At 43.7% G+C, this 27,363-nt stretch overlaps 1 protein-coding gene across 1 annotated transcript in view; it reads left to right on the top strand.

The window, feature by feature from the left end:
- C4H8orf34 (chromosome 4 C8orf34 homolog) overlaps window positions 1-27,363 on the top strand; it is a 125,890-nt gene that overhangs the window by 64,636 nt on the left and 33,891 nt on the right. The window contains exons 8-9 of the mRNA XM_066624407.1: window positions 2,991-3,126; window positions 25,752-25,837. Of these exons, the coding sequence (XP_066480504.1) occupies window positions 2,991-3,126; window positions 25,752-25,837 (222 nt within the window). The remainder of the gene's footprint in view (window positions 1-2,990; window positions 3,127-25,751; window positions 25,838-27,363) is intronic.

Here is a 27,363-nt window from a genome sequence, read left to right as displayed (position 1 = left end):
GAGGGGCTCACAAAATGGGCACTGTGGATGCTCTTGGTAGGAAAGGGAACAAAAACACAATTGTTTTATTTCCAGAACAGAACTGCAAGTTAGTTATAGGAATCTGAACAAAGAATACAAAGGCATTCCTGGATGAATAATACCATTCGGAACATTGTCTGAGTGTGCAGCTAGGAATGTCCTTCCAGAAAGGCACAAATACTTAACTGAACCTTGGTTGAGAAGGTTCCTGAAGGGACTAAAGGTATGGCAGTTTGTGGTCTACACTCATGCTTAGGAAATACATTCCAGACAGGAGGCCTGTCCATGTGCTCTGGCCATGTACTCTGGGCAGTTAAGTGTAACTTATTATTCAAGAAACCACAAGCAAGATTATGCCAAGGTGGAGAGCCTGAATTTGCAAGACCCTAAGGGAGGATGACACACAGATGCCCTGCAGTGCTTCGGCTTTCTGTTCCAATCAATGGCCCTTGGTTAGCATGATCTTGATTAGAAGAAGCAGTCGTGTCTCACCTCCTCCAGGCGAAGTCCTGGCTGGCCCCCTGGAATGTCTTCTAAGGAACTGGGATGGAAATAGAAGAGACTGTGTGTATTGGGAACGGGGAGAGGGGGGCGGGGGCGGGGTCATTGAAACAGTACACCCTCCTGGATGTCCAGATTTTCTTCCTGTAATACTTTGCTGACATTGGGGATAATATTGTCAAATTAACAGTCCAATCCAACCAAATCCACTCATGGCGATGGCGCAAATTATGCTGCATCCTGCTGGGGATTTTCAGCTGCTGGAGGTCTCCTTCGGGTAAGGTGACATTTATCCCTTTGCCCTGAGATAAGCCCAAGCAGCCACAAGGGGTAAGCTCAGACTGTGCTAGTAATATCTTTGGCACAAGTTTGCATTGATCCGTGCAGGTGGATCAGGCCAAGGAAGGGGGTTGGGATTTGGTGTGTGCTGTCACCACCGAACCCACCCCACCAGGCCTGTCCCATCTCTTCCCCATTTCACTCTCCCCTACCCTGTTCTGCCCCATTCCACTTCTGTCGCTCAAACAGCAGGCCTCTGTTGCTCAGACTATATGCACAGGAAGGCCCTGGCCTTCCTCTTGGTGCGCTGACTCCCTTCACTGCTGCAAAGCATTTTATGGTGCTTCTGTGGCAGCCTGTACTGGTTGAATATGTGTTCTGCCAGTGCAGGCCTTGGATAGGATTGGACCATGATATGTGTTAAGATAAAAGGATATAATTGGAAAACCTACTACCTATAACTTGGGAGAGAGTTCTCCAGATATCCCTTTTCCAAGGAACCATTGTGGAAAAACTCACCAGCAATGCTGTGTCAGTATGTTTAGTTGAGTGACTCTGTGACATCAGCAGACAGTAAATTGCCAATCCCTCCTCTCTATCCTTACATATCCCTAGCTTTGATTGGCAAGCAAATGGTAGGTGTTCTATGCTGGCAACTTAAACATTTGCTTATCAACTTTGTTGTCAGCTAGCCACATGCACTGAGGCATTGTCAAAGAAAAGATTAACTGCATAACAGGCCAAGAAATAAACAAAATATATACACATTTAGAAGGAAACAGTAATCAGCATAGCTGATTAGTAATCAGTTTGGAATAAACAAAATAAAAAACTTCTGTTCAATATGTAAAGGCCCATGTGTCCCTGGGACCTATTTTTTCTACATTTTTTTTCAAATTATAACTCTAAAGCTTTTGGTTAATCAGGAAGCAAAAGGAGATAATTGTGCAAGATCATTAATCATGGATCATTATGCATCCAAACAAGTAATTGCTCAGGTGTTGAAGTGCAAAATACTGCATAATTCTGAAGCTTTGGCTAAACACTGCTTCCTGTAGTTTCGGTTTAGTGCTGAATCATATAACCAAGCATTCTTAGGGCGTAATCCTAACCCTTTATGTCAGCACTGGCATAGCGGTGCCAATGTGCCATGTGCTGCATCCTGCAGTTGGGTGTCACTCATGGAGGCCTCCTCAAAGTAAGGAAATGTTCATTCCCTTACCTCAGAGCTGCGTTGCCCTTATGTCAGTGCTGGAAAGCACTGACATAAGGGGTTAGGATTGCACCCTTAGTGTCATTGGTTCTTCTTTTGATAAAGAATGTTTGGTTGGTTCATGAAGAATGCAATCAACAAGGACTTTTTTGTTTTCTGAGAGTCAAAAGTATTTAGTATACAGAATTCATGACAATTCATTGTTTTAAACGTATTCACATACAAAAGTATATTTATTATTTGTATCAAAAAGATGGAACAATCGAGCCAGGTATTTGGTGTGCAAAAAGATGTTGTGAAATCCTTGATACTTGTCAGTAAGTGCCATGCCAGATGAGGTAGGAATTTGATCTCACGAATTTGGCTTCATGTAAAAGCTTATGAGGTGGGATGGGGAGATTTGATCAGAGAGATAGGGGAGGGAGGTTATAACAGGCCCTGAAGCTGGTATTAGCTCTGCAGTTAAAAACAAGACTGTACTTTGCCATTGCTTTTCAAAGCCAGATATGGACCAGGTGCCCACATGTTTGTATATGGAGTAGCCATGGGAATCCTCAAGGCCCACAAGCTCCATGTGGTCCAGCAGCCACTTATCCCCAGATTCTGCAGAACACTTAGCTAGGAAAAGGTGGCATGTCAGAGGGCCACTTTAGCATGTCAGAAGCATGCCACTTTAATCAGCTCCTTGACCCCAACCTGGGAAAGACTTCATATACTTGAATATTCACTGGGATGGTCTGATGTGGGAATGGCACACAGACTTTCATGCCCAAATATAATCCGTTTACATATACATTATGAATACATTTGTACATTACATAAGAGTGCATTTGTTTTTGCAAATAGTGTTGTTTGCGTTCCAGCTCTTTTACTGCTGGGATTTCCCTAATGATTTTTAAATGGATTTGTTGTTAGGTACTGCAAGTATTTATTTAGTAGTACATTTTTGTTTTCTTTTCCCCCTCCTAATTTGCAGAGGATCTTGATGATTTAAGAATGGAAGGGGTAACCAGTGCCATTTCTTCAGGAAGCAAACTTAACCAAACTCGAAGTTCATATACAGCTGAACCACAAGCCAAGGTCACGCTGAACATCTGTGCAAGGTGTGCCAGGTAAATAATAGGCAAACATGTTCACAAATAGGTTGTTTTTAGGCTTGAAACTGATATTATGCTTCCTTAGGGACAAATGGGTATTGCAAAGTGAAATCTAGTAGACTCCCATACAAAGATTTAAGGAAAAGGATTCATTCCTGTTTTACATTTGGAAAGAGGAACTATCCCATCTGTTTTTTTTCTCCTCCTCATTTAAACTGCTATTCATCAGAAGTTAATTTTCACCTGGGAATGAGCTGCCTGGTTTCCCCTTTGAAAAACAGGGATACCACAGGTAGAGCAACCCCTGATCTTTTGTGGGGTGCGGAGACTATACTATTAAAATTAAATCTCAGGTCAAATTCATCAAGTCATATTGAGGTTATGGGTTCAAAAGGCGGAGTTTCAGCTTATCTAAACTGAATGGAGCTTTGGGAAAAGGAACTTGTTATTGGACTCTTACTACTACCTCCTATTTTATCGGATTAGATCAGGACGTTTTGAAGTTATCATGGTCTGTTGCACCATCCACACTAACAATGTATCAAATTGTTTCAAATATCTATGAAGGCCCCCTGCATTGGCTCCTGAGTTTCACAAATGTGCCATAAGGCACATTTGCACCCACTCAGGAATCTGCTGGGCTGGTGCAGAGGCCTGTGCTGGCTCCTCAGGCCAGATCCAGCCCCTGAGCCAGTTGAATGGGATAAGTTTGTGCCAGGTGGTGGGAGGGTGGAACAGAGGCAGGGAGGGGGAATTTTTGGTTAGGGGAATGCAAAAGGTGGAATGGGATCAGGAAGGGTGGGATTGGCAGCGTGCACTGAATCCTAACCCCCACCCCTGTGTCTTGCAGGCTGAAGTAGCCTGCTTGGATTTGCGAAATAACTGGCGCAGATCAGAGTAGCTCCACAGGGAAGGTTGGGACTTGACATGGAGTAAGGGGAAAAATATCCTCTTACCCCATGGTAACCTCTAAGTTGCACTGGATACAGCCAGTTCTTGTGCAGGCTAGGATTGGGCTGTGAGCCTTATGTCACAGTTTGGAACTATTTTCAGTTTTTCTGCCTCTGAATTTGATTAGTTACCAGAATTACTATGGCTTTTCAAAAGATGATCCAGGGTATTTATGGCCTCAAAAACCATTCTAAATGCACCTGTGTAAATGAAGATTTGGGTGTGTGGGTGATTTTTTGGATTTCACACAGTTGCCTCATAACACTTCATAATCCCATACTTTTGGAAGGAATCTAATCAATATGAAATCTCTCTTGCTTTGGCAGCTGAAAGTATTTTTCCATCTACAGTATGAGAGCCAGAAAATATAACAGCCAAGTAAACTAAGCAGCAGCATTAACTGCAAGTCTTTTTTTTTAAACAAAACTCATTCTGAGAAAGAATTTTAAGTGATACAACCACTCAATTCAACCTTTTGTTACTGATGTAGATTATCAAGAACATTGTTTTTAAATATCTACTCGTTGTATCTTGTTTTGCTGTTAGTTGCATTGGGTTGCCTTAGAAGAAGTTTTAAAAGCAGCATGGGATGGTATTAAGCCAAATTTGAGCATATGTCACTCTACTTTTATACTTCATCCTTTTTTATTTTGTGGCTGCTCTTTTTTGAAAGGCTGACTATTTGAAAGTGCTGATTGAATAATACCCAAGTAGTTTAGTGGCTAACAGCCCAATCCTATCCACACTTTCCTGGGAGTAAGCCCCATTGACTCTAATGGGACTTACTTGTGAGTAGACATGCACAGCATTGGGCTCTAAGACACCAAGCTGAAAATGAGGATGTCTCTGGTTTGAATCTAACCTCTGCCATGAACTCACTAGGTACAAACCACTCACCCTCAGCTGCATTAAGGGAACAATAATCCTTACCTTACAGCAGTGGTTCTCGAACTTTTCCAGCTCGTGCCTCCCCTGATCCTTGTAGACATTGGCCACGGCTCCCCATTACTACACCTCACCTCAGTTACCCCCAAAATGGGGATGAAGGTGTTATAATTATATACTAGAAACAAGGCTGCCAGCACTTTGGGGCTGCAATCCTAACAACACTTACCTGAGAGTAAGCCCCATTGAACAAAATAGGACTTACTTCTGAGTAGACCTGGTTAGGATTGTGCCCTGAGTTTGTTAGCAGTACACCTGGAGGGTTTTGGAAAGGGAGGGGGGAAGTGATGAATTTGCAGGAGGGGAAGACTTTGTTTCTATCTGCTAATTGCAAACTGAGATCTAGAGACTGTTTGGCTGGAATCCTAACCCCACTTTCCTGGGAGTAAGTCCCATTCAACACAATAGGACTTGCTTCTGAGTAGACCTAGCTAGGATTGTGCCTTTTGTCTTACAATAGCAGCCAACAAGAGTATCCCCCCCCAAAAAAAGGAGGCAGGAGGAAAAAGGGGAATGGCTAAAAAGGAATGGGGATTTTAATTTTTAATCAATTTTTGGAGACAAAGCCATCAAGAGTGGCTTTTTTTCTTTTTTGAAGGGGGAGGAAAAAGAGAAAGGTGAGGATCCTTGGTTAAGCTGACACAGACCCCCAGCATAAGAACATAAGAACAACCCCACTGGATCAGGCCATAGGCCCATCTAGTCCAGCTTCCTGTATCTCACAGCGGCCCACCAAATGCCCCAGGGAGCACACCAGATAACAAGAGACCTCATCCTGGTGCCCTCCCTTGCATCTGGCATTCTGACATAACCCATTTCTAAAATCAGGAGGTTGCGCATACACATCATGGCTTGTACCCCGTAATGGATTTTTCCTCCAGAAACTTGTCCAATCCCCTTTTAAAGGCGTCTAGGTTAGACGCCAGCACCACATCCTGTGGCAAGGAGTTCCACAGACCGACCACACGCTGAGTAAAGAAATATTTTCTTTTGTCTGTCCTAACCCGCCCAACACTCAATTTTAGTGAATGTCCCCTGGTTCTGGTATTATGAGAGAGTGTAAAGAGCATCTCCCTATCCACTCTGTCCATCCCCTGCATAATTTTGTATGTCTCAATCATGTCCCCCCTCAGGCGTCTCTTTTCTAGGCTGAAGAGGCCCAAACGCCGTAGCCTTTCCTCATAAGGAAGGTGCCCCAGCCCCGTAGTCATCTTAGTCGCTCTCTTTTGCACCTTTTCCATTTCCACTATGTCTTTTTTGAGATACGGCGACCAGAACTGGACACAATACTCCAGGTGTGGCCTTACCATAGATTTGTACAACGGCATTATAATACCAGCCGTTTTGTTCTCAATACCCTTCCTAATGATCCCAAGCATAGAATAGGCCTTCTTCACTGCCACCGCACATTGGGTCGACACTTTCATTGACCTGTCCACCACCACCCCAAGATCTCTCTCCTGATCTGTCACAGACAGCTCAGAACCCATCAGCCTATATGTAAAGTTTTGATTTTTTGCCTCAATGTGCATGACTTTACACTTACTGACATTGAAGTGCATCTGCCATTTTGCTGCCCATTCTGCCAGTCTGGAGAGATCCTTCTGGAGCTCCTCACAATCACTTCTTGTCTTTACCACTCGGAAAAGTTTGGTGTTGTCTGCAAACTTTGCCACCTCACTGCTCAACCCTGTCTCCAGGTCATTTATGAAGAGGTTGAAAAGCACCGGTCCCAGGACAGATCCTTGGGGCACACCGCTTTTCACCTCTCTCTATTGTGAAAATTGCCCATTGACACCCACTCTCTGCTTCCTGGCCTCCAACCAGTTCTCAATCCATGAGAGGACCTGTCCTCTAATTCCCTGACTGTGGAGTTTTTTCAGTAGGCTTTGGTGAGGGACCGTGTCGAACGCCTTCTGAAAGTCCAGATATATAATGTCCATGGGTTCTCCCACATCCACATGCCTGTTGACCTTTTCAAAGAATTCTATAAGGTTTGTGAGGCAAGACTTACCCTTACAGAAGCCATGCTGATTCTCCCTCAGCAAGGCCTGTTCGTCTATGTGTTTTGAGATCCTATCTTTGATGAGGCATTCCACCATCTTACCCGGTATAGATGTTAGGCTGACCGGCCTATAGTTTCCCGGGTCCCCCCTCTTTCCCTTTTTAAAGATAGGCGTGACATTTGCTATTCTCCAATCTTCTGGCACCGTGGCCGTTTTGAGGGACAAGCCTATGTAGGTCTACTCAGAAGTAAACCCCATTTGATTCAATGGGGTTTACTCCCAGGAAAGTGTGGAAAGGACTGCAACCACACCCAGCAAGATTTCAACTCACCCCAAAGTAGATGGGGGCTGCTCACACACACACACCCAACTTGCAGATGCCACCCCTGTTCCCCCCAGGCAAGATAGAGGGATGCAGGCTGGGCATTTGGACACCCCCCACTAGGAGCAGGCTGTTTTTTTCCTTCCTAAGCAGCCTTGACCAGTCCCAGGATGAGGGGCATACTGGGAAATGTAGTCCTTGGGGAGAGGTTGCACATGGAGAGAGCTCCATGGTGAAATGTGGCACCTCTGCCTGCCTGCCCAGCCAGCCTTCTCTCCCACCTCCCCCCACCATGTTTCACACACACTCCCAGCCTCACACTGCCCCACCCACCTTGTTCACAGCTGCAGAAAAGCAGCAAGTCAGCAGACAGCACGTGGAGTGGAGCAGAGCAGCCTCTCTCCCCGAGATGCCTGGCGACGTCCCTGGAGGCTAGCCATGCCTCACTAGGGAGGCAGGATGCACAGATTGAATACCTCAGCATTACAGGGTAGTTGTAAGAATTGCATCAGGATAGCACATGTGAAATACTTTGCATAATCAGAGATCACTTTGCGAATACTAAATATTAAAACTTCTGGATACCCCGGAAATACTCATGGTCTTACTTTTAAAGATATAATATGGTGCTTTTGTTTTTGGAGAACCTTTAAAGTTTAAGCGTACCATATGAGTAGTGCTGATATTTTGTACCCCTGACATAAAGCTGTTACAGGCAGTTTTCAAGGGAACACTTTGCTGTCCTCTTTTACTAACAGCCCAGTCCTATGCATAACTACTTGGAGTTTAGTCTCATAATAGACTTAGGGCCAAATCCTATGGTCCGCACCACACCTCTGCGGCACGGACCACAGTAGCAAATGTGCCATAAGGCATGTTTGTGGGGCTTACCGCCAGGCTCCCACCGGAGGTGGCTCATTCCACAGCTCAGTGGTGCCTGCCACAGCTGGGCTGTGGATCAGCAAACGGGGCAGAGGCAGAGGTGTTCCAGGGAGGGGGGAGGCCGGCGTGACGCGGGGAGGGGGGCATTCCAGAAGCATGCCTGGGGGCGGGCAGGAGGAGGACCAGCAGAGCTCCGCAGGATCCTTGGCGCTCATGGAGGCTGCATGCCTTACACGAGCGCCTTTACTTTAGCGGCACCCAAGGGGCGCTGCTAAAGAGAGTAGCCTCATTGTGGGGCTGCCTCCCTTACCCAGGGCAAGGGGACGAACGTCCCCTACTCCCGAGGTGCCTCCCACAGTAGCGTGGGAGGTGCTGGATGCAGCGGCAGCCCTCGTGATGCTGCCGAGCAGGGGCGCCCCGGGCAGCTCAGGTTTGGGTTGCCCCTTAGGATTGGGCTGCTGCTCCCTGGGACTTACTCCCAGGTCAGTCTGGATAGGATTTTAGCCTAAATCAAAAGGAATAAAATGCATCATCAATGTAATCACTTACATGATGTAAACTGAATTGATAGAATTATCCTACGGCAAAATCTTGCAATATAAACATTTAGAAAGGCTTAGATTTCTCACAGGTTATATTCTTTACTATTATTGAATTCACGTTCTGGTTATTTTGCAAAAATGGCTACCACAGGCACTCGCCTACAAGTTGATCCCTCAGATAAGTCGAGGGCAGGTTTTGAGCCAGCAATCACGGAATTTTCTATAACCCTCAGATAAGTCGGGGGTTAAACTTAGGGGGGTGTCTGACTATAGTTTTGTCTGATTTTGCCCGAGGCCAGATCCTGAAAAATAACCTACAGCTAATTGTTACCTAAGAACTGTAGTCTCTAATTTATTAAAAACATAGTAAAAGATCATAAGATACATTTTTATTCTTTTTAAATTCCTGTCTTCACCACCTTTTTGTAAACACTCAGAGTAAGTGCACCTGTAAACAACATACCAGTAAAACAGTGGTTCCCAACCTGGTATTCATGTATTCCCAGGGACACTCAAAGAATGGCATAATGGCAGAAAAAGGCAGGTCATGCTCCAGAATGCTTTGCAGGGCCAGCAAGGCAGGAAGGAAGGTAGTTAGTTGGCTGTGAAAGCCCCACCGATAGCTAGTTTTCGGTCATCAATTCATGTATGCACCAGTGATTGTAAACCAGCACAGTAAAAAAAACCTGAAACATAATATGGAAAGTGATCAATAACCCAGAATTTCTCAGCACACTTCTGGTGCAAAACAGTGCAAAGGCAGTTCTTCAAACAGATGAAAAGAGAACATATGTGATGAATACATGAAGTCTGGGTTTTCATAGAGAAGAGATGAGGGCTTGTATTATTAAAAACATTTTGCTAATATGAAGGGTACAATTTATGGAAATAGACTACCAAGGCATATGCAAGTAAAAAAGATTGGGAACGACTGCAGGAGAGCCATGAATCAAATCCACCTTTAAGGTGTCTGGTGTGTTAAGCCAGATGCTCTGCATACAACATATAACCCATAACACATAACTGGGAGTGTGGAATTCAATTCACAGCAGAGAGCTGCAACTGCATATATCTGCAACCCTTTTTACTCAGAAGTAGACCTACTGCTTTCCATGGGTGTTATACTTAAGTAATGGTGCACTGAATTTTAGCCTGGGAATTTATTTCAAATGGAAAGGAGGATCCCATCCTGGTGTTGAAAAAAAAGACCTGCCAAATGCATGCATTTGCAAAAAGGAACCATGTTGCAGCAGCATTTGCAAAATGGAACTGAGGAGAATAAAAGGTTAACTTTGGCTGGAATTTCCCAGTTACTATAGAAACAAATGATCTCTGCATCTCGTCTATGAGCCTGCCTGCTGCTTGAGCAAGAAATGAAGCTTTTCAGAGTTGAAAGGCTCTGCCCTCTGATTGACCTGGAAATAAGGTGAAGTGATAATTTGAGCTTGATTACTTGGCAAAAATTTAAGTACTATAGGTGAGTATATAGTTTGGTCTACCAGTGGTTCTCAAACTGTGGGTCCAGGACCCAACAGGACCCCAAAAGTGGGTTGTGACACAATTTTTGTTGGATCGAAAAACTGACAGGGCAGATTAGGCTATGTGCTACTGGGCAGGAAGCACTGCTGCCCAATCACCATTATAGTCACACCTCTTGGCATTTATCAATCAGGCAGAAGCCTCTAGAGTAGCAGTTTTCAACCACTCTGCTGTGGCACACTGGTGTGCCACTAGGCTGCCTCAGGTGTGCTGCAGGGTCAAGGAGTCAGGCGGCGGCGGCGGCAGCTGTGCACGTGGGAGAAGCAGCCACTTGAAGCCTTGCGTGACAGCAGGAGAAAAAGGAGCAGCCCACGAAGGGGCTCCTGCTGTTGGTGGTGCTTGCCCTATTGCTGCAGCTGCAATCCTAACCACACTTTCCTGAGAGTAAGCCCCATTGAACAAAGTAGAACGTTCTTCTGAGTAGACCTAGTTAGCGTTGTGCCCTCAATGTATTAGGCTGCAATCCTTACCACACTTTCCTGAGAATAAGCCCCTAACAATAATGAATAAGCCCCTAACAAAATAAAACTCACTTCTGAATAGACCTGAATAGTTCCTGAATAGGCCTTACTTCTGAGTAGGATTGTTCTCTTAATTATTTAATTAAATTAATTGTAATATAATAATGTAATTAAAAACTAGTAGTGTGCCTTTACAACTTTAGTGCCTTGTCAGTGTGCTGTGACCTCAAAAAGGTTGAAAATGGCTGCTCTAGACTAGAGCCTCTAAAAATGTTTGGGAACCGCTGAGCTAAACAATAAAATGAAACATGCATTTATTAGTGGTTGCAATCTGAAACTCATCTATCTTTTGCTGTTGTCCCAGAATGTATGGCAAATAAATTCTTGATGAGAATTTGTTCTTTACAGTGCCTGGAATAGGGAAACATAGTCTGCATGAAAAAATATACTGACGGAACCTGCTATGATTTATATACCGTTTTATATAACGTTTATATAGCGTTTTAGCATTTTATAACGTTCCTTGAATCAGGCAGGAAGTGGATGTGGATAAATGTCAACCACCTTCCTGTCATTCCCAGCCAAGGTGACCATGTGCATTTTGTATGATGCAAATCAGTGGCGTAGCTAAGGGGGTGCAGGGGGTAGCAGTTGCACCAGGCATCAAGCTTTAGAGGGGCAACAAGCTGAGCTTGTCACTAGTGACCAAAATTGTGAAAATCTTGGTATGTATGAATAATACCATCATGTTACATATCATTGGAAAGGTAATTTAATACAGAATGCAGTGAAACAAACGGCACTGGAATATCTGTTTTCTATCAAAAGTTACGGCCAATTAACCAGAAAATGAAAACACAACTGACTTGTGGAACAAAAAATGGATTTGCTTAACTCCTAACTGACTGATGAGACTGTTCGTTCTGCTTGCCAATGAGATGTTATTATGATTCAGCATGGAACCAATAACTTTTTATTTATTTACTTAATTAAATTTAATTTTGTCGTGCGGGGGTGGGGGCTACAAAATCTTCTTTGATCCCAGGTTGCAGATAGATGCCTTAGCTATGCCACTAACTGGGGGGAGGCAGCAGAGCAAGTGGGTGGTGAGCTACTGGGGGGGGGAGGCGGGTTCCTCCCAATTTTCACTTTTTAAAAAGCCTGGGTGTGATGTCACTTCTGGTTGTGACATCACTTCCAGGGCAACATTTTGAGCTTGGCACCTGGCTACACGATCATTAGCTATGCCACTGATGCAAATATTGGATAGCAGTTGCTAGAGATGCAAGCTTCTGTTGATGCATGCCTCTGAGGTGGAATGTTTTGCCTTCTGCTGTATAGTTTCTAGCATTTCTTGGGCAGTGTTGTGCCTTGACATCCAGTTATTGGTAAGAGCTTAGTGTACCACATGATCTTAACAGGAATGTGGGATACCTGTTGTAAAAAATTATATTGCCTTGGAACCGTGTGCAACTTGCACATTCCTGGGGTAAAACATTGCACTACAAATTACAATATTAGAGTCTGTAACCCATGTGGGTTCCATGATCTTAGATCATGCTGCTACTGTTAGACCTAATACTACAATTTGCTATGGAAATTGGATATGTTCAATCATGACAAGATTCCTGTGCTAACTAGTATGTAATTCCTTGCAGTCTTTATAACAACACTTTTTGATGTATCTCTGTTTACTGTCATTTGTGCCTTGGCTTTAGATGACCAAGTATCACATACATCTTTACTGGAAGCATCCTGTTGACATGAGAATGAGGAGGAGTTCATGACCTGAACATGGACAGAAAGACAAACACTTGGTTAAAAGAGGAACTTGTCAGAAAGGAATGGATGAGATGTCAAAGGCAATGTGTTTAGATTCAAAGGATGTCATCCTATGCACACCTACTCCAAAATATATTCAATAGGGAATAAATCCCATTGAATTTATTTGACTCATTTCCAAGTAAAACATGGTTAGGATGAGACTATAATGCTGTACTCCGGGCCCACAAACTTAAGTCTTGTCAGTTTCAGTAGTACATGTACACTAACAGTTCATTGAATTGTGTCTAAATGAAAAATGTGTACAATACACCAAAAACTACTATAGTTTTGAATCCCATGCTGCTAAACCAATTTCATGGTGAACTCCCTGTGAATTTCCCCCTTTTAAAAGAAATGGCTCACCCTCATTATTTCCAAATCCTACCTTTGTCATGGGAAACAAACAACATAAGACAGGAGATTTATGTTGCAGCTTAACCAAAATCTCATGGGGCATAGAATTTCCCTAGCTGACCACATTTTCCCACTGAGTAAATCCAGAAACAACACTTGGGGGGAAAAAGGCTGATGTGATAATCAAAACATTCTCTGTTATAGAGTTATAGAGTCTGTCAAGAAGAATTGGTCTCTATGTAAGGGAAAGAAGGAATAACTGTAGTCTTAATTGTCCTTCTGTTGCTTAATCTGTTTAGAGTTTACACATTCGTACTGGGTCTGTCTTAAAGTTTTTCTAGCCCTTACAAAACAAATTGCAAGTGTCTTCTCTTTGTTATGACAGATGCAGTTATTGCTGTTGAAAATCTAGGGTTTCTGTTTTTATAATTTTTAAACAAAGAAAATCAAAAAATAGTTGTCCCTTGAATGTTTGGTAGCGCTTGTTTTTATTGTTTGTTTCACAACTGCAAACACTCGTGAGTAAATCCCACTCAAGTCATCACACTTTAATACTGACCAGTTGTGTATGTGATTGCAACCTATTGTGAATGTAAACATTTGAGTACTAAGGTAGAATATTGCTTGTCACAAATGACATTTCATTTCAATTGAAGGGTGTTGCATTAAATGGGCAACCCAATCCTAACCTGCGCCGGCACAGGGAGGCTGGCTGGCCCGCCCTGTATCCAACTCAGACTTGGGGGTGAAAGTGACTCAGCTTGGGGCAAGGGGAATCAAGAGATCGTGCAGATCTGAGCAACCTGGAGCTGCCCCGGACTGCCGGGGACCAGGGTCCTGCCCTTGCTCACTGGTCCTGGCCTTGCTCACCCACTGCCTGCCCACAGACCTGCCCGCTGTCAGCCCTCCCCTGCCACAAAACACCCCTTCCCCACCCTCCCCGGTCCCCGCACTGGCCTGACTTGGCCAGCATGGGCTTACCTCCTCTGCTGTCCCAACGGGGTTTGGGCCAGCATCTGGATGCCAGCACATGTCTGGCCTCCCTCCACCAAAGGTGACGCGAAAGTGCTTTTCAGCACTTTCACAACACTTTTCAGCCAGTACAAGGGACTTGCGCCAGTCGAGGGTGCCCTCAGGATTGTGCCCTAAGAGAAAGGCCCTCTGACATGCCTCCTGAGACAAGGGTGGAGGGTGAGGATTGACCAAATAGCATTAGTGGGACACCCGGCAGCATGCCCAGTGACTCTGAACAAAGTCAGCAAGTGGAGGAGGAAGAGGGTGGTTAAAACCCTCTGGAAGGCTCTGCAGAGAGGCCGAAGGATTCCAGGAGGGCTGTCACCCCCCCCCACCAGGCACCACCACAGTGTGAATATATTTGCAGTGCAGAAGTAAATGTCTAGCCATCTTTTGTTGTTTCCCTTCTCTTGTCCCAAATAACTGTAGACATGTGAGAGGTAATGGTTTGTGCCAACCCTAACATGAAAAATAGTATTGTTTGCAGTGCAGTAGTTTATGTAGAAGATATGCTCCAGATAGGAGCCCAGCAGAGTTAATTTACACAACATTATTTTCCATCATGAAGTCACCTTTCGTCAGTTTTTGTAGTCACTTGGTTCCCAATCTTGTGAACTTCTGAGCATATTGTCAATTGTAGACCATTCTGCCTTGAGCAGGATTGATTGTACAGTATGTAGTGGCCTGCTGTGGAATTGCATGTTGAACTATTTGGCAGGCAGGGATCAAGCTGTACGACAGTGGTCTTCCTTGAATACACCTCCTCCCCCCAAGCAATTGATTATTCCATTGCCCAGTTTCGGTAGAGCCGCAACAAAATTTTCCCTAATTCACAAGCTTATTTCTAACTTTACACCAACAGCAATTACTATTAAACACTATTAAGGTTTTTGGAAAACCAGCTGCTAATCCATTAAACTATTATTTATGGAGTGATAATTTAGGGGGCTCATTTTAGCATGAAATGAAAATATCAGTAACAGCAGGATCTTAGATGACTCTATTCTAAACATATTGAGATGATGGCAGAGAAACCTGGAGAGACTTGCTTGCCAATGTTTGAATTTCTGGAATGCACTTTACTGTAGCTCTTTAAAAAAAAGAGAGAGAATTCTTTTCCAACAAGCTTTAAAAGTGAAATGGTTCACAGGGAAAGAAAGTATGAAAAGACTGAGTAATTTTTCTTATGTGAGATAATGGCTATAAACAAGTAGCACAGTGCTTCCCAAACTCCTACAAGGGAGGGCGTACTGCAGTGGCGTCACTAGGGTTCACGTCACCTGGTGCAGGAGGCCAGCGTGTCACCCCCATGCAGTGGGCGGGGCAACACTTCAGGTGGTGGGTGTGGTGATCTACCATCATGCCTCCCCTACTGGTTTTTTGACTGTAGCTTTTGATAGAATAAAGATATTTCAATGCAGTTTGTTTCATTGCATTCTGCATGAAATTACACGTTGATTGATATATAACATGATGATATTATTCTTACAAACTGTGATTTTAGTGATTTTGGTTACAAGTGGTGTCACCTCCCCCCAGGTGTCATCTTACTAACACCTTATTGAAGCAGTTCTCAAACTTTTAGCACTGGGACCCACTTTTTAGAATGACAATCTGTCCAGGACCCATCATAAAGCAAATTAAAATAAATAATTATAAATAATTAAATTAGGGGAAGCCAGCCCTGTTCCACCAAGTGAATTTTCTCTGTAATCTGCCTGCAATAACACCCCCCCCCCCAAAAAAAAAGAATCAGTAAGATTTTCACCCCTACCCAGTACAAAGTTCAATTTAAGTTTTTATATTTCAAGCTTATCACTGTCAGGACCCACCTGGCTTTACAAGTCTGAGAGCCCAATCCTATGCCTGTCTACTCAGAAGTAAGTCCCATTATAGTCAGTGGGCTTACTCCCAGGAAAGTGTGCATAGGATTGCAGCCTAAAATAGAAAAAAATTCACCTTACCCTGTCAAGCCTCTGTTTCATTCTTTTTATGTGGGGGGCTGCCTTCTGGAACATTTGTTGAGCTCCAGTTGCATCAAACCAGGACCATTCTGGTGGCCTCACATTTCCCTTTGCCTGACCAGCCCAGGAGCCAAGGCACGTTTGCTTACTTGCAAGTAAACACGACCATGTGGCATTTCACTTAGTTTCACTTTCCATAGGGCTCAATACATTCGCCAGCTTAGAGGGAGGGACCTATTTCTCGGTTGTTTTGGGGGGCTACATTCATTGGATCAGGACCATTCTGGTGTTGGATTCCTCTCAGCCTGCCTTTGCCGACGGACTAAGGCAAGTTCACCTTCTCACAAGTAAACGCGTAGTACAGCTTGGTTTCACTTTCCATTGGGCACCATGCATTTTTTGTTTTCCGGTTTTGTGCCAATAACTTTTGATAGAAAGGAGATATTTCACTCTGGTTTTTTTCATTGCATTCCACGGGAAATTCTGCATCCAACAGCATATCACATGATGGGGTTACTCCTAACCACTGCGATTTTACCGCTTCACCCCCAGTCTGCATCATCTCCCTTGCGCTGTCACCCAATGCGGCCCACACCACCCCCGTAGTGACGCCACTGGAGTACTGTATTTTGTTGGTGGGAGGGGGGAAGGCAGCAACATGATCCCCAGGATTGCACTGCTGCCGGGGACAGGAGAGGAGTTTTCTACTTACTTGCAGCCAGCACTGCAGTCCTGGAGGATTCAGGGAGTGCGGATAGCCTTCCACAGGGCTCCCTGTGTCTGCAAAACTGTAAAAAGAAAAAAGAAAAAAAAATGGACAGTTTCAGTTCAGTTTTAGTGTGCAAACCGGAAGTGCCCGGTTTTTTCTTTTTCTTACAGTTTTGCAGGCACAGGTGGGGTCTGAGCTGTAGGTCAGTGGTAGAGCATGTGCTTTGCATGCGGAAGATGCCTGGTTCCATCCCTGACATCTCAGATAGGGCTACAGAAGACCTGTGTCTGAAATCCTAGAAAGCAACTAACAGTTGGTATAGACTCTGATCTTAGTCAGAAGGAGACAACTTCATTTGTTCATTAGAAAGCATAAGAATGCCTTTCTGAGTAAAACAAATTAACTGAAATACATTACTCCACTTGTAAAGAGGTCTTTACCATACAGTTATAATTAGGAAAATTTGCATAAATGTGTTAATTTGTTTCGTTTATTCCACAGTTAAGCAGCATCTTCTGGATTTATCTTTCATAGCCTTGTTGGCTAGGACCATATATTTGCACCTAGCACCACCACGCTTGCCAGTTGTCCTGGAACTCTCATCAGCTGCTGAACCCATTCATAAAACCTTGTTCTGTGCAGATCCCCAAATCTGCACTTTAGACCTTATCATTATTATATTAAAACTGTTACTGCCTCTGTCCTCAAGGAATTCCAGTAGTGTAGAAGGTTGCTAATGTAAAATTAAGGAGAGTGAATTATTTTTGGAGATTGTAGACAGTATTAATCAATTTTTCCATCAAACATGACAGGTCAGAGACAGACTAACATTAAGAAAAGGATGACTAATTCCATTACACAGGCTGTTAATTCCAGTACTAATACTACCTTTTTGGTGGAGGGGGAAGGGGGAACAGAAGAATGTCTGCTGTAGTTGCTTCAGTAAGGTTGTTTTGAAGGTGTATTGTTGGAAAGAAATATCCTTCATACAGATAATATTTCTGCCCTTAGCTTTGTGTTTTTTAAGGCTGAAATAGAAATTTTATTAGATTGTTTCACAAGCTGGTTACATGTCAGTGTTTTGTTCATTATAAGGATGACATTGTTTTAAAACTACAGTATTTGCAAATAGCCTTTCATATGGTTTTGTAACTGGCCCTTTTAATATGGTATTTTACTGGCAGTGGAGTGGGGATGATAAGCAACTGTTTTTTATGTTAATCAGGAATGCTACAACAAATTAGGAATATTACAGCCAGGGTGACCAGCTACAGTGGAGGACACAGTGCCTGTACCTTTTACCATTATTTAGAAGTGGGAATGTTGGCAGGGGCAGCTCAACATGGAAGGGTTGAAAAAACTGCACCTGCCAAAATACCTGCCTCTATACCATGGTTATGGTATAGTACCATACCATGTTGCAGTACACAGCCGACACCGCAGCTCCAGAGACCCAAAGTCAGGCAAGTACTCCTGGAAAATAACGAGGCACACGGCAGTGCTCCACCACCAGATGTTCCTTTACTTGAAGTATGTACAAGATATTTACAGTTCAAAGGCAGTTTTGCAAGCAAACAGCACAGATAGCTCTCTTTCTTACTCTTACTCCAATCACCAACCTCACCGACGTAGCTTCCCGCAGACACTCCACATATCATCTTCCACACAGCAGCTTACACAGGCTGCAATATATACTGGCACTGGCCAATGAGAGACGGGCTACAGTCTGGTGATCCTATGACTCACCATCTGGTGACATGTCTGGTGATATGGTAATGCATCAGCCACTCCCATGATGCAACAGTGCTTTTACATTGTATGTATGCAGGCCAAGTCATCAGGGCCTTGCCTTGTTCTATCCAGCCTGTAAATTCTCTGCAGGCCTGGGGCATATAGCATAACATATAGGCACTCTGTTCTGCATTGTAGCTGGTCACCCTGATTACAGCACAATCCTATTTATGTCTGCTCAGATGTAAATTCAATTTATTTTGTTGGAACTTTCAGGTAAATCTGTATAGGAATGCAGCCTTACAACCCAATCCTACCTTAATTCCTCTACACTGGTGCAGTAGCACTGGCAGGGGCTTCACCACATCCCATGGGGGAATTTCAGCTGCTAGAGTTCTCCTTGCAGTAAGAAGACATTTCAGGGCCTCTGAGGGGAATCTTATCAGGAGGTACAAGTTTCTTTAGGCTCCCTTCCCTTCTCCATTGAATCATAATTTCATATGATCATTGGAACATAATTTCTACAAATTACGACATATAAAACGATGTAGGCTCTCACACAAAATGTGTATGCTAATCTTCACACTATTTGCAAACTTTTTCTGAGATACTATGAAATTTCTATCTTCCCTCCTTTGGGTCCCAGGCTTTTTGACCCTGGGCCTGGCACTCTGCGACCCCTCTCATGGGCCCTGAGACATTTGTCCCTTTGCTCTGGAGTTATCCCAGCAGCCATAACCCGCCCTCCCAGGGCCTGAGGGAAGGAAGGTGTGTACAGTAGGTTTCATGTTAAACATTGGTCACTTGTTTTTATAGTGGCCCAAATTAAACCCATGTGCAGTGTGGTGTCTTTGTTGGGGTGTGTGAGGTTTAATAGAATGTGCCAGATGCAGGGGCGTGGCAGTGAGATGCAAGTATCTTGTGGTCTTGTGTGCTCCCTGAAGCATCTGGTGGGCTGCTCTGCAATACAGGAAGCTGGACTACTACTACTACAACTACAACAAACCTTTATTAGGCATATAGTTTTATGAGCACCTGATTAAAAGCACAATGCAGAACAATGTGTGGAAGAGAGTCTACCTCTCTGAGACCACAACTGCAAAATCGTACTTCCTTCGGGGCATTTCTAAACCTACCAAGTAGATCATTAGAAGGCAACACGTTGCATCAGGCTAATGTAAAAGCCCTCCTTTCAAAGGGGCACTCTAAGAAGGACAGGTATTTTGGTTGTAGACCAAAGGTATTGTTAAGATGGGAATTTAGGGGCGAACATTTTTTTTGTGCTGCAGCCAAAATCTCTTGCCTTTCTATGTCTGTTGGTCTTGTTATCAAGAGCCTGATAGAAATCTCAAGTGTAGCAGCTGCAATCCAGTGTGGTTGTGTTGCAAGAAGAAGAATGTGCACATGGAGAACATCCAGTGTGGTTGTCTGCCCTTGGCCAGATCCCAAGAGATCTCCTCTATGGAGAACTCGTGCAAGGAAAGCGCCCTACAGGTAGACCACAGCTGCGATACAAGGACATCTGCAAGAGGGGTCTGAAGGCCTTAGGGATGGACCTCAACAATTGGGAAACCCTGGCCTCTGAGCAGCCCGCTTGGAAGCAGGCTGTGCAGCATGGCCTTTTCCAGTTTGAAGAGACACTTTGCCAACAGTCTGAGGCAAAGAGGCAAAGAAGGAAGGCCCATAGCCAGGGAGACAGACCAGGGACAGACTGCACTTGCTCCCGGTGTGGAAGGGATTGTCACTCCCGAATTGGCCTTTTCAACCACACTAGACGCTGTGCCAGAACCACCTTTCAGAGCGCGATACCATAGTCTTTCAAGACTGAAGGTTGCCAATACCTGTAGCAGCTCCTTGTAGATCTTCCTCGAGAGCCATTTGTCTGATTTTCTTATTGAATAGAGCTAAGCAAGGAGACAACAGCGAGTCAGTCAAAAACCCCTTTGGATTTTGGTCAGCCCTGAAGCACACTTTGGCCCAGTATTTTAAGAAACTGGACCAAGCTAGAAACTCCAGCCTATATTGGCCTGTCTCCAGGCAAAGTGCTGTGAAGAGAATGCAATGTGGTACACCTAAGATCTTGTATAGAAAATTAGAATGTATCTTTTCAATTGAATCATTTAATGCTGGCATCCAAACAGGAGTGCCATACAAAATTTGAGGTGTAACTTTGGCATTAAAAGCCTGGAGAGCAGCTGGAATGAATGAGTTACCCCAAGAGAAGAAAAAACGAGTAATAGCCTGAACAGCTAGTTTGGATGAGTTAATTACTGTAAGACGATGGGAAGACCAGAAATGCCGGTAGTGAAACCGGAGACCAAGGTACTGAAATTCCTTTACTTGTTGTATTGATTTACCATTGAAAAGCCAAGACTGTGGTTTCCAAGAGTGCCCAAACACCACAATCTTGGACTTTTCATAGTTCAGCTGAAGGGCATTGTTGGTAAAATATTCTATGCAGGCATTAACCAGTCTCCTTAATCCTATTTTAGTTCGGGATATCAGGGCCATATCATCAGCATACAAAAGAAGAGGGGGAAGCTGGACTAGATGGGGACTGGGTCTGATTGAGCAGGGCTCTTATGTTCTTAAGACCCACCCGCCTTGTTTCAACCCTGTCCATTCTACCCCCCTGCCATGCTCATCCTCCATCTGGTGTGCATTGTTCCTGCTGCTAGTGCATGGGGGGAAAGAGGCTCTGGCCTTCCTGCTGGCACATGCAGCCTTCACACCATTGCAAAGTGCTTTACAGTGCTTTTGAGATGGTAAGAAAGCCTGGCCCACTAGTGGAGTGCATGCTCCACTGGCACACCATATGGATAGGACTGGGTCTCAAGTGCATAGAAATAGACTGAAAATAAGACACCTGCACACTATTGCACTCTATGTTCAGTGTAAAATAGAGAATAAAAATATTTAGTTCAATGAATAAATATTAGAGGAGCTATTCTAAACATCAATCTGCTTATATATTTTAATGTTTCATATATTTTAATATTTATGATAGTGATTTATTCCTACCAATTCCATATCCTGACAACATGGTATTCAATGCTTTATAAATAGTTCATATTTATGCAGTATCAGTTTAAATTCCTTCTTCTTTTTCCGTTTTACATCTTACATGGAATCCATTTTACATATGAGCTATTGTAATGCTGTTCTTATTCTGACTATAAATGTCTGCTTATTTAAAATTATGAGCAGCCCAATACTAACCTGTGCGAGAATGGGGAGGCTGTCTGGCCTGCCCTGTATCAAAAACAGAGTTGGGACTGCTGGTGGCTCAGCCCGGGGCAAGGGGAATTCATTCCCCTTACACCTGGTAATGCCACAGCAACTCCAATGGGGTTACTCAGATCTGCGCCATCTAAAGAGGTGATGCAGATCTGAGCAACCTGAAGCTACTCTGGGTCATCTGGGACTGGGGTTAGGATCCAGCACAAGTGCCCTTCCTAGACTTCCATGCCAGCCTGACATGCCTGGTGCAACCTCACCTTTTCTCTGGAACAATGGCACTTTTGTGACATTCCAAGGCCGGCACAGGGGACATGTGCTGGCCTATGTCAGGGCCAGGATTGCGCCCTGTGTGAAACAGTACAAACACCTGCTATCATAAGGTATACTGTATTAATTCTGTGTTTATATATGTATTTTCTCTGTGATTGATAATGTAGTAATGCATGGTATTCTGGAGAAGTGAAATTTGTTAGGCAAAATAATAATCACTTAATAGATAAAGAGAAATTCTTTCAGCCCTTGGTGGATCTCTGTTACTGCATTTCAATTTGTGTTAATTTAATCCTAAAAGGGTTAGAGTCAGGGCAGGTTAGGATTGCACTGTGAGTCAGACAACTGCAAGCTGGACAGGCATGAAGGGATCAACTGAAATTGCTTTTCTCTGGTTCACTTCCAGGCATCTAGCATACTTAACCAGCAGACTTGAGGAAGCTCAGCCTCTTGTTCACATGTTTCTTTGAGGCATAAGATAACAGAGATGGGGATTAGAGTTGGCAGTGTCCTGGGATGTAAGATGCTAACCAAAGAAGAAAAAGAAAGTAGGAGGCATTGTTAGATGGCTCCAGTGGCATGATCTGGGCACAGGAAGCCCTAGGAAATGTAATAGGGCCAACATAGGTATCAGGACTTGAATTTTTTGTTACGCATGTATACAAATGAACATAATTATAAAAATTTGAAAATAAATTTTAGGAACTTTGTAAGAAAATTCAGGTTGTGAAACATAGTTATACCAGTGAAACTTGTGGTTGCCCCATAAAACAAATGACAATTAAGCAGATATTCCAAATGGATTTTCTCCTGTATTTCTGAAGCTCTGCAGGACCCTCAAAACAATTATTTAATAAAAGCAAGTGGTAGTATGTTGTTCTTTAAATGAACATTCTTTTTCATTGTGCTAATCTGCTGAAGAAACAGTATCTGACTTCCCTTAGCTTCTCTAGACTCTGAATTGTCCCTTACTCTTTCCAGTAAGTTCTGTTTATTAAACGTTATCGGTGAAATTGATGAGACTGTCAGGAAGCAGAAAAATGTAAAATAGTTCCATGAAGCATTGCTTGTATTCTGATTTTTTTAAATAAATATTTATCTCCCAGGAATGGTTGTAGAAACTAATACAAGGAGGCATTTTAGAGGACACTGTTGACATACACAGGATCACATCCTTAGTAAATCAGAGTTTGCAAAGCCATTTTAGATGTTAACAAATAATTTTTTGTTAAAAAATGAACAATGATATTGAATGTTGTAGCATGCAGCAAGAATGAACTCATTCAGAGTGATTACAGATTTATAGGCTTCATGTTTGTAAGGCAATGAAAGGTGCTAGTTATAAAGAAATAAGAATTTTAATGGAGAGCAGCATCTAGGCTATGCGAATAAATGCCACCTACAACCTCTTTCATTTCACAGAAGGAAAAAAGGACCAGACCTATTTGTTTTTGATCAGTCATTCATATTTATATTCCTGAATTTACTGCCAAGTGGCAGCCAATCCTGAGCTGCCCGGGGCGCCCAGGCTTGGTAGCACCGAGAACGGCTGCACGCCCCGGGCTACCGCAGGAGGCGCCTCTCCTCAGGAGAAGGAGACTTTCATTCCCTTCCCCGGTTAAGGTAAGCAGCCCCGCAATGGGGCTACTCACTTTACCGCTGACCAAAAGGTCGGTGGTAAGGTAAAGGCATTCGTGTAGGGCGCCAAGCCCTGCACGAGTGCCTTGGATCCTGTGGAGTGGAGCTCTGCGGATCTGCCTCCCTCCCTCCACTGGCATGCCTCCAGCCCGCCCCTCCCTACGTCATGCCTCTGCATCACACATCCCCCCACCCTCTCTCCGACCCCCGCCGGCCTTCCCCCTCCCTGGAACGGCTCCACCCCCACTTACCGTGCCACAGCTCAGCAGTCAGGTAGACCACCGAGCCATGGAGGCTGGGTGACTGCCCCGCACTAGCCTAGCACCGGCTGGCGCTGGGCTAGCACGGGCTGGAGCCCAGCAGAGAGGCTTGCAAACATGACTTATGGCACATTTGCAACAGCGCTCAGTGGCACAAAGCTGTGCCGCTGAGCACAGGATTGGGCTCTAATTTAGCACTGTAAAGAAAATAGCACCTAAGAGCAAATATATTTCTGACATTTGAGTAATACATAATATTTTTAGACTATACATTTCATTTGTAACTACCTATGACTACATATTTCATATGTAACTACCTATGTAACTACCTTGTGTGTATGTGTAACATTTCAAAATACAAGATCCCAAATGTAGTCATACTTTGCATATTTTTATAATTTTATTTTTAACAAGGAGCTACAGATTTGTTATCACTTCGTTAACCCTAATAATTTCAGACTTTGAGACAATAATTGCACTTGTAGATCTTTTAGGAGTATCGATAAGAAATGTGCCCCAAGACAATTTGATTTGTTTTTCCTACGTTGTTTATTATTACTTAGAATAGTTATTATTTTCAACAAAAGTGGTTTGTGAAGTAGCCAAATAGCAAAAGGAATTAGAAGATGTTGCTGTGTCTCAAAGGGGAGGGGGTAATAATTTAGAAAGAAACACAAGGGAGATACCAGTAACAGCTAGGAAGTAGGAAGAATTGCTCTCCCTCTCCAATATGTAATGGAGCCACCACTTTAACAGTTGCTTCTGTCCACTTAGCACAGATTTATATGTATTTATTTTATTAGTGGTCTTTTTTGTACATTAATAATCAGCACTGTTTTTTTTTTAATGAAAAGGTGAGGTATAATTTTCTAACAGCCATTCCTAACCTGTATTGGCGCAGCCGGGACACGTGGCCTGTGCTGTATCCAGTATAGGTTAGGAGGTGGCTGGAAGTGTCCTCAGGGTGATGCTTGCAGTTCTCAAACTTACCTGGCCAGCACCACCCCCATCAAGTTCCAGACCCAGAAGTAAGTGCTGGTGACACACAGTGTGATGTCATCAACCCTTACATCAGGCTCGCACCTGGAAAAGGCACCCAAAAGCATGTTGAACAACCAAAGGAGGGTGGGTAGGCCCTTCCGAAGCTTGCCAGACAGCCCAACCTACCACTCTAAACTTCCGCATGCCGCTCCAGCATGTCGTGTGGTACTCGCACTGCTGAGCAGCTCAGTCAGCACAGGTCCCATGATGCCCCAAGACACACCTTGAGAATATCTGAGGTAAGGGGATATTTTTGACTTTACCCCATGTTGAGCCCCAGCCAGCGCTGTGGGGCTTCTCTGGTCCATCCAGCTATATAGCTGGTGCAAATCCAGGAAGCCCAGTGTAAATGCTGGGAGGGGGTTAGGATATGGCAGAGGCATTCTCGGCCAATCCCACCCTCTTTCTGGGCCCAGTCTTTCCCCTGTTCTGCCTTCCCCCTGTCCATGGACGTCCCCTTCCCATGCTTCTGTACTGGTCGGCTCTAGCCTACCTGTTTAGGCTGGCGCTGCTCTTGGATGCAGTGCTGGCAGGACCTGCGCTGCCAGCTCACGAGTAGTCACAAGCATGCATTACAGCATGTTTGTGACACTCTGAGCTGGAGATGTTAGGATTGTAAATTAAACTAAATTTACAAATGCGATTAAAAAAAAAATTAGGGCCCAATTCTAACTAAATGCAGTCCTCAGGGCTCAGTGGCATCCGCACAAGCTCTGCTGCATCAAGCAGGTGACTAGAAACTATGCAGCGGCAAGAGGTCTCCACTGTCTCCTTGAAATTCTCTTTGGTAATGGCCCTGTCTTCATGCAGTGTCACTCTGCAGTGGAAGCTGATGGTCCTTTAGTGTACTGCCTTATAAACTCCTGCTTAAAAAATTATTGCTGCTAGTTGTTAATCCTATGAATAGTCTGTTCAATTTAAAAATTGTTTGTGTTCCAATTTTCTAGACTGCAAGGAGATAATTTGTCAGAAAGAACAGAAAACTTATCTGTGGCATCTCAGACTCTTGAGGAAGGAGTATCAGAATCTGTTGGTAAGTTTTTGAGAGAACAATACTCATAGGTACAGATGTTCTTAAAGGTTTTTATTTTTTTGCAGATTTTGTTTTTTCCCCCAAGGGAAAAGTGCAGAAAGTGGTGTTATATGTTTTTATCCAAGGGTGCATTTGTGCGAATTATAATTAATTGCCTTTAAAGTGTACTAGGTAGGAGATATAGGTGGCAGCATCAACAAAGGCAGCCACAGTCATTACTCAGTCAATTAGGCGTTAGAACATTGTTGTGTTTTTTTTTTGCAGATTTTGGGGTTTTTCCTTTTACAAAATGAGGTGTAGAAAGCAGTGATGTATTTTTATTTCATTATCACCAAAAAATCACACTTCTACTCATAAAGAACATGCATGAATTACAACTATGGTATGTTAGGGTTAACTTCTTATTCAATCAACAGGTCACCTCTTGCCAATTGAATCTTCAGTTGTCTATTTCTGACCATGGTCAAATATTATCAGACATTCCTGTATGTGTAGTTGGCAGGTTATCTTCCTAATATTGTTATGGTGCCTTTGTTAGCAATGGCAGGTCTAAAGGCTGCTTATTCTCTTGCTTCGCATTAGTCATGGGCAAACCTATTCACATAGCTATGTTGTTCTCCTTGTCACCTGCTATGAGTGCAGGCATCTCTGAACAGGAAGATAGGCAGTTTTCATTGACAAGGAAAACTGTTTAGGGCCACCCATGACTCTGTCTTGCTTGCTGTAGTAACCAGGGAATTTCTCTTCCATGCTGAAGTTCATGTTGATGATAAGAACATAAGAACAGCTCCACTGGATCAGGCCATAGGCCCATCTAGTCCAGCTTCTGTATCTCACAGCAGCCCACCATGATGCTTGAAAGTGGCCTGCTACCTAACTTAAGGATAACTTGAAAAAGACTTTTTTTAAAAGTACCTATTACTTTGCTTAGTTTCTGGTTTCTTCCTTTTTTCAATTTTGTAACTCTAGGCTGACTCTGGTGTTCCAGGATAAAAGCCAAGCAGGAGAATGGTTCTATTTTATAGACCCAATGTACATCACTTAGCACTTATTAACATTGAACTGATTGTTGCCCATTAAGTTTGGAGGGGTCCTTTGGGAACAGTTCACAATCTGCTGTGTTTTTTAAAATCCTGAATAGTTTGGTGTCATCTGCAAACTTGGCCACCTCTTTGTTCCCCCACAGATCATGAATAAATGAAGCCCCATCCCAAGTCACATCCTCAGGGGACACCACTTCTTACTTCACTTCACTGTAAAAATTGCTCATTTGCTATTGCTATTCCCTGTTTCCTCTTCTTTAACCAGATACCACGATCTGCCCTTTCATTCCATTATTTAGCATTTTACTCAAAAATCTTTGATGAGGAATTTGTCAAAAAAAAGTTTTGGAAGTCCAAGTACAGTTGTACCTCAGCATCCATGGGGGATCCATTCCTGGACCCCCCCCCCCATAGATACTGAAACCCATGGATAAGTAAATCTGTGGGTCCAGTCCCATATGACCTCTGAATGTGACCGGAGAT

The sequence above is a fragment of the Tiliqua scincoides genome, chromosome 4 (genome assembly GCF_035046505.1).
Source record: "Tiliqua scincoides isolate rTilSci1 chromosome 4, rTilSci1.hap2, whole genome shotgun sequence".
Classification (NCBI taxonomy): domain Eukaryota; kingdom Metazoa; phylum Chordata; class Lepidosauria; order Squamata; family Scincidae; genus Tiliqua; species Tiliqua scincoides.
Note: the sequence above shows the minus strand (reverse complement) of the source record. Positions and strands in the feature narration are given on the sequence as shown.